General features: G+C 34.1%; 1 protein-coding gene across 1 annotated transcript in view; it reads left to right on the plus strand.

The window, feature by feature from the left end:
- LOC132193300 (protein dachsous) overlaps positions 1–12,799 on the plus strand; it is a 145,680-nt gene that overhangs the window by 82,700 nt on the left and 50,181 nt on the right. Inside the window, exon 3 of the mRNA XM_059613879.1 lies at positions 10,982–11,162. Within this exon, the coding sequence (XP_059469862.1) occupies positions 10,982–11,162 (181 nt within the window). The remainder of the gene's footprint in view (positions 1–10,981; positions 11,163–12,799) is intronic.

Here is a 12,799-nt window from a genome sequence, read left to right on the forward strand (position 1 = left end):
CCAAGAAAAAGTTGATTATTATTGATAAAATAAAATAAAGTATGGCATAAATCTTATAAAAAAGATAATAAACGATTAAATAATTTAATTTACTATTAATAAAATAAAAACATAATAGTTTAACAATGTTAAATTACTTTCAAGCTTTTCTATCATAATCCAATAAAAATGCTGAATTATTGTTGATTTTTCCAATTAAAAAATTTTTAGTATATTTCGCCAACTTATTGGATTTAAATTTTTTTAATATTGCAGTACTAGAGGTAAAAGCAATTGATAATTTTCATTTATTTTAATTTTAAAGATGTCTTTCTTTATAATGAGGTGGAAATTACTTTTAAGAACTGATAATTTCGTTAAATTTTGGAATATCAAAGAGTATTTTGGAAGTTTTGATTGGAAACTTGTTAAATTTAAATTAAATCCAACTGCAACCCATTTTTTCGCAATGTTTTTTGTTTATAGTTAATTATGGAATAAAACCAAATTTCTATTCAAACACAAGCACCATAAATTTGTTTGAAACATTAAATTGAGTGATGTTTTTTGCTCATTTGATGATTTTATGGACAAAGACAAGAAAAAATATTCTATTGATTAAATTTCCAAGTCAAATTATCATCATTCATTTTTCCTCCTTGAATTGTCTTGTGAACATTTTTGCGTAAAAGAACTTGGTTGGGATCGGTCCTCTCCAAAAAGTACACGTCGAAACGAGGTGTGGCTCCGCACTACTTGTCCGAGATTATTTTTATTAAAAAAACTCATTAACGACGAAGCCGCAGCAGCATGTGACACTTCTTCCTCGTACTTCTCCTCCGCTTTTTAGTATTTTTCTCACTCGCTTGCCGCGGCATCACGACGCTATTATTTTTCGGTGTTTAATGGGCCTCATTATCTAATGAATGCAAATTGGCCGGGGGAACGAACGTTCATTTATATATTTTTTGATTGACACTCGCCGCGTATACACCCTTGGCGAGCACAATAACAAGATTAATTACTTATCAGCCGCGCCGGTGTAATTATTTCTATCTGCGCGCCAGAAACAAGAGAGGGAGACGCAACTCCAGACGGCCTCTTTTTCATGCATATCCATCATTTGAAATTTTTTTGACATAAAGTAAATAAGAAGTGTTAAAAATGTTAAATAATTTGTCAAATAAAAATTAAATTAAAAATAGAATGTATAAAATCCATAGTTTATTTTTTTTTAAATTAAAATATTTATTATTTTGTTTTTATTATTTTTGTCTAAAATATTTTTAATCAGAAAAAAGTAAGCTTTATGATCCGTGTAATTTATTATTTTTAGATCAAGTTGGGTAAAAATAATTATAAACAAGTGTGTCCGACTTGCATAAATTGTTTCAAGTAAATTTTACACTGCTTGTGCTACATATTTCTTTGAGTACCTTGTCTTCAATTTAATCAATAAATGTGCATTCAAACAATAATAATAAGATTCATTACTTAATATTATTACAAATACTAATATTATTATTATGTTGTCTAAATAATTTAATCTTCGATGATTTTAATTCATATAAATGTACTTTGAATTAGTGTCTCTTTTATATTATCAAAAAAAAAGAAGTAATCGCCTTGAAGTTGAGTCCATATTTTTAAGATTTGTATTTTTCCCATTTCAAATTTTATTTAGTTTTTAAACTTTTTACGTATCACATAATGCTTGGAAGTGAGTACTTCGTGATTTCAGTTTAGGAGAATCTCGGTCTCTGCGATTAGTGCCCGGCCGCGTATAATTATAAATCGAGGCAAAAGAAGAAGTGTCAAGTGGTTGTGACAGATAGATGGAGGTCCTCGCCTCTAATGGGCCCGTTTATCAGGTCGGATCAAAGAAAGAGAGCGCCTCTCACTCGCGGCCGAGGCATCATCCATCACAAATTCTGTCAACACCAGCTGAAAAGGTCTTCGGGCCGCCGGACCACAATGCGTCCTTCAAAAGAGACAATCGGCTGCGACTCTCCGCCTTTGCTTCAGACAGAAAGTGCAATCAACTCGATTTGATAAAACTGTCCTTAGTTATATAATTTAAACTTCCGTTTAGCAGGCAATAAAACAATGTAGGGCTTAAAATAGAAAAATTAGAGTAAATTTAGGACTAATGTTTAATTTTAGGGCAATTTTACAAGTTAATTTAAATTTATTTTTAAATGTGAAGGGTCTGAAATTCTCAGGACCAAATTGGCATTTAATTTAATCCAGCATTCCAGATTGTTCCCCTAAATGTCACTTGACTCACTAAAATTCTTAATTTTCAATTTTATGGTTGAATTAAAATATAATTTTACTTTTGATAAATTCAAATTATTTCAATAATTTTTAATTCTCTCACAAAAAGCAGCAGGTGATTGGCGATTGCTAAAATTGTGAAGAGAAAAAATGCAGAGCTTGTTAACCTGTGGGATAATTCTCTTTGAAGAATGCTTCGTGGTGTTTTAAAATTAATGAAGAATTAATTTCAAATTAAATTCTCCCAATCTAAGCACTTTCAAACAGGTTTAACGAGTTTCGGGCCGAATTAAAATTTTTGGCTTCAAAATTTTTCGCGTGCGTTGCTCAGTCGGTTTTTTTGATTCGCTTGGGGCGCATTTTAATTAACAATTCATCGATACGAGGAAAAGATTAAAATGATAATTACGTTTCGAAAGCAAACGCCGGGCCGCAGTTGCTGCTGATGAGAAAACTGCGTTCGTAATTAATTTTCGATGAGTATCTGGCTGATAAGTCGCGCGTAATTATACACCACGGGAAATTGAATGTTTGGCACGTCTCGTTCGTTCTTTCTTTCGTTTTGATGCAGAAAAAGCGGCTCTTCTTGATCCGACGAGCAAACAAAACACACATCGAACCGTTTGACACTCACAACAAAAGCGGACACGTGTGAAAATATTTAAAATGTGGGCCGCGGAATTCGCCTGTCACTCGGCGAACGGTGACACCCCTTTAGGCACGAACTGACAGCCGCTCCTGCGAAACCCTTTCTCACTTCTTCGCGTGAGAGAGAGAGAGAGATCTGATGCTGTGTGGAAACGGAAATTCTCGTCGCTAATTTGCACATCCTCCGCTGCAAAAAAAAATCGGTCACCTTGAGACTTACGAGCAGCACGTGCAGATTAATTATTTGAGAATCGTTTAATTTTTCTTAAAAATTTGAATAATAATTAATTAGTATTAGGATGCACATAAAATATTATATTATTTTTAGCAAAAGCATTTTTAAGAAAATTTTAATTATTCACGAAATCCTCGTAAGTGATGACTAAAAAAATTGAAAATTAAAATCGTTGATAACCCTCACTCCCAAATTGTGAGAGGGAATGTGTTTCCAAATCAATATAAGATTTATTTTTGAATATAATTTGACTTAATTCCATTTATTCATATTCAAACGAATGCAAATCATGGTATATGTAGGGACATTAATTTAATTACTTAAAACTTTATTATCTGCATTCAATTTTGCTCAGATTTATAATAAAAAACTATTTTAATATACAGATAAAAAATTACTTTTCCCTCCACTTGATATAAAAAAACAAATAAAGAGAAAATAACAAAAGTTTAAAGATTTAAACAACAAAAATATACTAAATATAATTTTTTTGTCTAACAAAAGAGAAAAAATAAATCAAATTTTAAAGATTTCAAATTTAATATTTATAAAATATTTAGTTACTTATGTTAACAAAAGAATCGTTTTCAATCACGTTAGCTTCTTTGTTCTGTTATGTATTCTTTTCCAAGTCACTTCGATTGAGACGCAACGAATGCATATAAAGTGCAAGCCGGTGTTGTGTGTGCGCGAGCGAGCGTATTTATTGACGACTGCGTCCCATTCATCGCAGCACAATGCGAAAGTGTTGTCTTGCGTGCCCACAGCTCTATTAATTCCATAATGCACCCGTGTTTGTCCGATAGTAAAACAGAGACAACTTGCTCCCAGTGGGAGTGTAAAAATGTGTTCAACATTTTGTCGCACCATCTGACAGGGCTAACCAGACACATTTTTTTCCTACGAAAAAAAAATATGAATAGTTTGAAATTTGAAAAGGAGCGCAATTCTGGGAAGCGTGCGGCGTGTGCGAGCGAAAGAGCTTTGCCAAAGCCGAGGCGCGCGCGGCCGTTGTAAACAATCATGTTCGCTGTCAACCGCCATTTATGCTGATAGAATTATTAAATATCTAATGATATAAAGCGAGTACATATAAGTGTACATACGCGTCTATCTGCCGTCTGGACATAAATAATCATTGAACGAGCAAGAGATGAAGAAGTGGTGTGACCTTACCATTAACAGCTGCACTACAACCAGTGATCTCATTGTCAGTCGGGATATCTATGTCGATAACCTTAATTAATTTAAATAAAAATTAAACAGTTTAATCAATTAAGAAAGGAATTCAATACAAGACTCCTCATAAAATAAAATAACTAGGAAAGGATTTTTTTAACTTAAAATCTAATTGTAAGAGAGTCAATAATTAATTCAAACATTGTGTTTACTTTTTCAAATAGTTGAGGAAAAAATAGACTTTTCCATCATACGGCTTGATGATTTAAAATTTAAACTTAATTAAAAGCCTAACAGTAGATTCATTCAAAAATTTAACATTAATTTTTCATTTGAAATTTTATTCCCAGGAATTTGTGAGGATTTTTATTCTGTCCAGCTATAAAAGATTCATAGTCCCACTTTTTGTTAATTTAAATTAAATAATTAAAGCGGCACTTGATTCAGGTGAAAATATAGTTCATTGGAGGAGCGATAACGTATTCCCTGACAAATAAATATAAAATACAAATACTTTTCTAAAGAGATTTTTTACGAAAAAAAAAATAGCTTTACGTTATTTACTAATTTCCCAGTTTAATGTTCAATAAATCATTATTAAATGAAAATTAAATTACTTCTTGCAACTTTAATCTGTGCAAAAAGCGACTCTATGGATACTTACGTTGGGAACCTCCGCAGCCAGGCTGGGCCATACAAATGCAAATGGCTGTGCCCATAAAGCGGCTGAAAAACAGTTCGGTTTTATATCAGCAGCAGAGTCTGATACGCAGCAGACACCGTCGTGTAACCCCCGCTGCGTTAGAATCTCTGTGTGTGGTAGAGTAAAAAGTTCGCGAGCATTTAAAAATGCCCATGTAATTTCATCTCGCGTAGCCCATAAAGAAAGAAAACTGCTGGCTTTAATATTATACGAGCCCGTTGAAATCCCAGCAAAAAGCAGTCGTAATTTTTGCAGCTCCGACGCGGCCATTTCTAATAATAAATAATAAAAATATTAATATGAGAGTGAACTCGGCCGCCGATTCGGCTACCGCACTCTCTTTTTTTTTAGCCTGGGCAAAAACAGGATTAAAACACGCGGCGATATGAAAAACATCCCGCCGAGATTAGGCCGCGCCACTCCACATAAAATCGCTCTACCCCATGCGGAACGAATTCCGGCAATGAAAAGTAATACACACCACTCTGCTATAATTTCGATTTCAATTCGCGCAGGTGTGTTGCTGACATTAGAGGGCGTTTGCATCATTTGAAATTTATGTATAAAACGTTCTAGTGAGATTACTTTTTATTATATTATTTGAAATTATAATTTTGAAAAAACCTAAATAATCTTGAATTATGAATTAAATATCATAATCATCATTCCTCAGCCTTATTGTTGTAAAAACTGCTGGATTTTTAATATATCAGATGGTGAGAAAGAACAACTAGTGAAAATTTTAAAATTAAATTGCATCTCGTTGTTAGACTGATTGGAAATTATTCATTTTTCTTTATTTCTTTCAATAATTATGCTCAACTCATCAATGCACTTTTTTATTGTTAAAAATACTCTGATTGGGCACAACCTTTTGTCTGTTCGCACTTGTACTTAATTTTAATAGCGTTTCATTGTTGCAAGTTGCCTAGAACTAAAAATCACTGTTGCAACGATGTGTTGATAGAAATGATTTGTTTTTATTGTTATCTTTTTAATTTTTGAATTTTAAAGATGAAGTTTCTCAAATTAAATTAAATTGAATTAAATTTTATTGGAATTTTTTTTCATCCAAGGACAAATACTTGTCAATAAAACTGGAAAATTTATTGAATATCTGTTTTCGCCGTATTTTTTTCTGTCATTTAACTGATGAAAACTTTTGAGAATTTAAAACCCAAAGAAACCACTCAGTCTCGGAACGTAATTCCACGTCAAGGCGATTAGTCACAAGTACTAATTTAATTAATAAAAAACAATAAATTATGAAAATTATGCATTTTCCTTGTTACCAATCAGTCTATTTAATTCACATTGTATTAATTTATTAATAACGACCCCGTTGAACATAAAAATCACTTGCCAAAGCGACACATCAGGGCTCATATTAATAATATACAATTTGGCGAACATTGAAATCGGAGCCGACTGCAGAGGATAAAAAGATCGAGAGCGTTGTCGTCACATTTCAAAAATTATGATATCGTAAAAATAATGCCGCGTATTGCGTTTCCTATAGAGTTTCAATTTATGGCCGGCTAGACGCCGGCTGTGGTCCATCACGCGGCGGCTCCTCACCTCTAGGGTACGTGAAGTGCGCCATAAAAAATCCGGACGGTGATGAGCTCGCATAAGTAGCAATCACGGGGCGATATCTTGTATGTTATCCTCTCACCAAACTCGAGCTAGGGCTATGTTTATACCGCTTATCGCGACCCATTCTTTTATAAATCAAAATATAAAAAAAAATCATCTCTCTCCGAGGCAAAATAAATTTTTGCCACGGCCGAAAATTATTTACGACGCGACAAAATTCAATTCGCCGTCTCACTTATGTTGTAACTTGTCGCTGAATTTGTTGCACACACTTGTATGTACACATAAAATAATAAAATATGATCATTCCTTTGTATAAGCCGATCTATAAATTTTATTTACTCTCTCGCCGAGGTACGGCATTATTATTTTTATGTATATATATTTTATACACCTGTGTGGATTAAGAAGGTCCTCTTTGCGGCGGCGAGAAACAACTCGCCGCTCTTCTCATCACCAAATAAAATATTCTGGCGTATCTCTCTCCTACGCGGCGGGCAAGGATGTATAAAAATGTTAGCACCTCATCGCGCCGCGCGTATGTGAAAATGGCTCCATTTGAATGCAGTAAAATTTTTATTTAAACAACAAGAAATAGATGAATAAAATTTTAGGCGTTGTCCCTCTTCGAGAGACGGCGCACATTTGTGAGTGCGAGAGAGGCAGTTTGGTTTTTACAAACGACGCGGCGACGAGATGTTTTATCCGTGCTGGATAATAAATATAAGTACGTATAAAAATACACAGAGAAGCGGTCGAATTGATAAAGAGACTTGTGGGCATCACGGGTCCTATTTTACACACGCCGATCGACTATTTTGAATATTTAAATGGCACGCAGGCCTTTCTGAGAGCAAAACTATTTTGACGTCGTTGAGTTGACCTGAACCTGGTTTTCCTTGGCAAAGGTAGAATGAAAACTTGAAGAATTGAAAAAGAACAAATCGTTTAACGCTGAATATAAAATTTTGGTCAAAATTTCTATGCAAAAAATTTAAAAATGAAGACATTTTCAGATTAAAATTCGCTCACAATAAATTATTTTGCATCCCAGATCTTTATTCTTCAAAGTTTACAACTTTTCATGTCAAATAATAACAATGTTAAAAAATGTAATGATTGTTGTGGAAAGTCAAAAATACGTTTTGAATTTAAATCTAGCCATCAATTGTTTAGAAATACAGTCCTCAATCTTAGTTGGAATGATAATTTAGTTTTGATAATTTGCAGTTATAAAATTACTAAATAATTTCATTAATTTCGTTTAATGATGTTTAAGATTGGTAAGTTTAAAATAGCCCTAGCCAGCCTTGCAATATGAAACATGTTTTCATAATCATAACTCAGACAACAATTGAAACCGAAAATACTATTAGCATTTCTATTTAACATTAATGACTTACTTCAACAAATGTAAGCAAATATATGTAATAATTAAAGTATTAAAAATAATATAATAACAAAGATTGGAGGAATTTATCTTTACAGCACATTATCATCAAGTTGGGAAAAAAATATATTAAAATTTAAATAATTAAAATAAAAAATCAGTGGATAAAAGTTTTAAAGAGTGTTAATGAATAAAATCAAATGCAGCTTAAAAATAAAAAATAATTGAACATAATTTTGTTTTATTTATATTTAACACAAAATCTCATACAAGAAACGAGTCCGTCTGAAGATAATATAAAATTCAAAAAACCGCAGCATCCATAAACGCTATACACGCATTAATATAATAAAAACTGGTGGAAAAATTATAATGCCCCGTGAAAAAGTTACGAGCGTCTTGGTGACCCTCGCTTAATTTCTCTCCGCTCGCGTCGATTTGGCAGGCAGCCGCCGACATTCCTTGCGACAAGTGTGCTTCTCTCTCTTGATATCAACAATGTCGTTCGTCATAAAAAAGAGCAGCGCGAGTCGGCGAAGAAGTGCTGAAAGTTATTCGAATCAGGAATGCCGCGGTGAAAAAAAACCACGAGCCCTTTTGTTTTTAACTGGAAATTCAAGCGGTTTTTCTGCAGCTCGAAACTCGCCGCCGCAGGTGAAAATTTAATTAAAAAATTATCACCACAGGAAAGAGAGGAGGCGCGAGATAAAATAATATTAATAAAAAAAAAAATACGCATTCCGAGGGCAAAGTTCGCCGGCGCGATTGATTGAGACATTAAAGAGCGAAAAGCAGGAGACGCCGGACGGCGTAAAATATATTTTTCTCGGAGGAAAAATTGGAGGCACTTTGTGTTTATCTTGCTGTGGTATGCGTGCGTATTAATCCGGCTAAAAGGATTTTGTCGCCGAAAACGGCTTCTTTCGTTAAACGAGCCGAGCGCAAATCCAGATTAGAGTTCTCTCGTCAAATCGATTATTTGCACAAGTGATCGGGGGGCCGCCTCGGGATCAACGTCCTAGGCCGGCGCGAGGGCACACCTGTAACTGACCCTTCTGAGAGACCTTTGGTGCCGCGCGCCATAACTCATTTCGCGCCAAACTCGCTAATGCGCTCGGTGGTTGATCATTTTTCTTCGGCTGTCGCCATTAAGTGCATTCTTAACTGTAAAAAAAATTGCCATTCAGCTAATAATCGCAATCGATTTTTCATACACACATTTTCGCGGCCCACGCGTCAATGGGATTAGCAGCTTGGCAAATTGGCCGTGTAAAAGAAAGCCGCTATCTAAGAGGGGAAATTAGGTGTGGCTGAAACTATTAATTAAATTGAAGGGTAGCTAAAGATGGATTTTATGAAAATACATTAGAAATATCTTTGAAGGGTTTGCAAAAAATTAGTATGAATCATTGAGTTTTAAATTTAATCGTAAAAATTGCGAATATAATATTTTGTAAAATCGTAAACCGCTTGTTTCACGAAGCAATAATTTAATCAATAAATAAATAAAAAACTATAAGATAACGTGCAAATTTGCATCAAAAAGCAGAAATAAATAGAGCTTTTCAAAAGAATAATAGGTAAAATTTTGGGTGTAAAAGGGGGAAAATATTGTTAGGAGGAATTTTTTTAAAAATTTGAACAGGTGCACTTGCAATTAGGAATCCTAATTAATTATAAACTGAAAAGCAAAAATTATTAAATCCTGCAAATACCTCTTTCCACCCTTCTCGTTATTGAGAGGCCTCACCTTTTTTATGATCCGAGATAATCGGCCGCAAAAACGAATTCACTCTGCAAACAATTCAAGGACAAGACGAATCACACAGTGGCGAATGAAATACATTTTTTTGTTTCTTGCAGGATTGAAATTATTATTGTTTGCATTGTATGAATTATGCAATAGAGTAATTATTTCCTAGACGCGTAGGGCAAGAACGATCCGACGAAAGATACCTGTCATTTTTGTTGTCAGTCCAACAATTCATTCCCACTTTTTTTCAGCGACTTTTATTGTTTGCAAATATGAATGAATCCTCCTTCTTAATCATCGCATCTAAAAAATAAAAAAAAATATTTAACAAATTCAATTTCTGGGCCAATTATCCAGCAAATGAATGGCCTCACCAATTACGAGTTTAAAAAATCTGAAGTGAAATTGAAATCGTAATTGAAAAATTATCATTACCGAGGGGTTTTTAAGCGAAAACCATTTGAATCTTGACGGAAATTTCAATATCAAGCATTAGAAGTGGCATTTATTTGAAACCAGTGATTTAGCAACAAAAATGTGTTTAGTTTAAATATTTTTGGCGGGAAAAGACGAATCCCCGGTGTAAACTCTTAGGAGGGCAAATTTGATCTATCATTATTCTGATTTCATTCATGAGATCTTTGGAATTCAAGAAGAAAGGAAATTACCGGAGAGGGCCTTTAACATAATTTTGAATATCACGTGTCCTTCACCACCGGGCGAGATTTATTTGTGCGGGACGCACAATGCGCTCTGAATTCGATATGTGCCCGCGTGTTGCAGATTTATCGAGCGGCAAATTCATTATTATTATTTGCATTATTTGTAGTCGCATGCAGGAGACGGCGAGCTGTGTGGTCCGGCGGGCTCAATGTCGCCGCAAAAACTCTCGGCGCGGCTTTTTCTCGCCACTTTGGGGAGCAAAACGCGGCGTCCGTCATCAGTATTAATCATTATCTCATTTGGATCATATGGCGCGCGGCGGTCGTCGGCGGCGGTGACTAGACAGAAAGCGTGATAAATGAACGAAAAATGACACAACCTTCGTCGCCGCCATTAACCAAATTACACAATTTATTCGCGGATAAGTACGAAAAAGGCACGAAATCGCCTCCCGCGGGTTTTCTCTCTCCTTCGGACACCGCCGGGGTTTATTGACTTTGCAAAACTGTGCAAAAAAAATATTCAGAAAATTAATTTTTTGTTTGTTTTTGCTTCCAGGTGTCTGCGACGGACCCAGACTGCGGCGTCAACGCCATGGTCAACTACACGATGGGCGAGGGCACCAGCAAGATGAAGGACTTCGTCGTCAAATCCACCACCGGCGAGGTCTGCATCGCTGTCCCTTTGGACTTTGAAACCAGGAGCGTTTACGAATTTCCAGTCATTGCTACAGACAGAGGTAAGCATTCATTCCAATTTTGTTAAATTTAAAAAAAAATATTAACAATTAATAATTTACAAATAATAATAATATATTACCATAGTTTTTACAAATGGTTTTCATATAAAACTTTTATAAAACTATTAAAAATAAAATGTTTTAAATACAATTAAACTTATTTCTTTTCTGATCTGATTTTATTTGGTATTATTTTTTTATTTCTTAACTTCTTGAAACATTTATAATTTAAAAAATTAGTGACCATCGTATCAGTATCCAAGTTGAACAAAACCAAATAATTGTGGTGTCACTCTATTTCGGGTAGGGAACTCGTTTGTGCATAGTATCGTAATAGTAATGGTATATGAATAATATGTGAAGTTTTAAAATTTTTATATTTTATACCTATAGTTAACAAATAATATTGATTTTATATAGATGTCCAAATCTAAAAGATAAAATTAACAATTGTTAAGTAACACTACACAAATCAACTTCACGTTCCAAGATGCGGGATATTTGAGACAAAATCGATGCAGGAAAGATAACTTTGCAAATTTCCGCCCTTATTAAACATTTTTAATTTTCACATTAGGAATTTTCTTAACTCTGCACAGATTTTGTCTCAAATAGCTCATTTTTTCGATCGCAAGTCCACGTAAAGGTGATTAGTCTGTTATCAATTGATTTTTCCCGTTTCCAAGTTTTTTTCCTCAAAATTCAAATTTTTATTTCGTGTAAAAATTAAAATTAATTAATGTATTTTTTGTTGTTGCTTGTGTCAAAGTCTGTCAGATTTAGTTTGTTTTATAGGCAAAGCTGAGATTTCAAATTTTTATTGTTAATAAAAAATTCCCTGACTTAAATAAATTCAACTGTTTGTTTTTAATTGAAACTGAAAAATGAATGCAACACAATTTCAATAATTTTTTAAACTTAAAAATATTTTTTCTCGGTTTGAATCAGATTTACTTTGTGGAAAAATGCAGATCGATTCCAGTTTGAAATAAATCTCGCTGTATCATTGAGTTCATTGATTTGGATCAATAATATAGAGCAATCTGTCAACCGCTGGCCTTTGATATGAATAGCAAATAACAAGGTCTTCCAGCACATGCCCAAAAACGGAGTGACGTACACGCTCTCTTTTCCGATTTCGAAAACTGAAGTTCGATTTACTTATTTATTATTTCCAATGGATTCTTTGCTCGGTGACGATAAGGATCGGATTCTCGAGAAGGCGAGTGAATATTTATAATCGACCCTGCGATGCCGATAAGAACAATGGCCGTACGCGCATAATGCGCACATTATAATCCCAAGTGCACTATTAATTATTCCACCTGGTGCTGCTGCTGCTGCTGGACGACGAAAAAAGCAGCCCGATTTCTCCAATTAGATAATCGGACGACAAATTGCCCACGTCGTGCGTGCATAAATTACACACTCGATTGAAATTATCCATCAGAGGATAATCTCAGGAAACCCATTTCTGCACCGAAAATATTTGTTCCTCATTTTTACAAGAGTAAGAAATTTTTTATACAAAACGCTGCACAGTAATAATTCCAAGATAGTTTTAAGAGTTTGATCAATTGGAAAATATTTTAGTTTCTGGTATTCATTTTTATCTAAAACAAATTAAAAAGTTCTGC

This window comes from Neocloeon triangulifer, unplaced genomic scaffold (genome assembly GCF_031216515.1).
Source record: "Neocloeon triangulifer isolate White Clay Creek 2 clone unplaced genomic scaffold, ASM3121651v1 ptg000004l, whole genome shotgun sequence".
Classification (NCBI taxonomy): Eukaryota; Metazoa; Arthropoda; class Insecta; order Ephemeroptera; family Baetidae; genus Neocloeon; species Neocloeon triangulifer.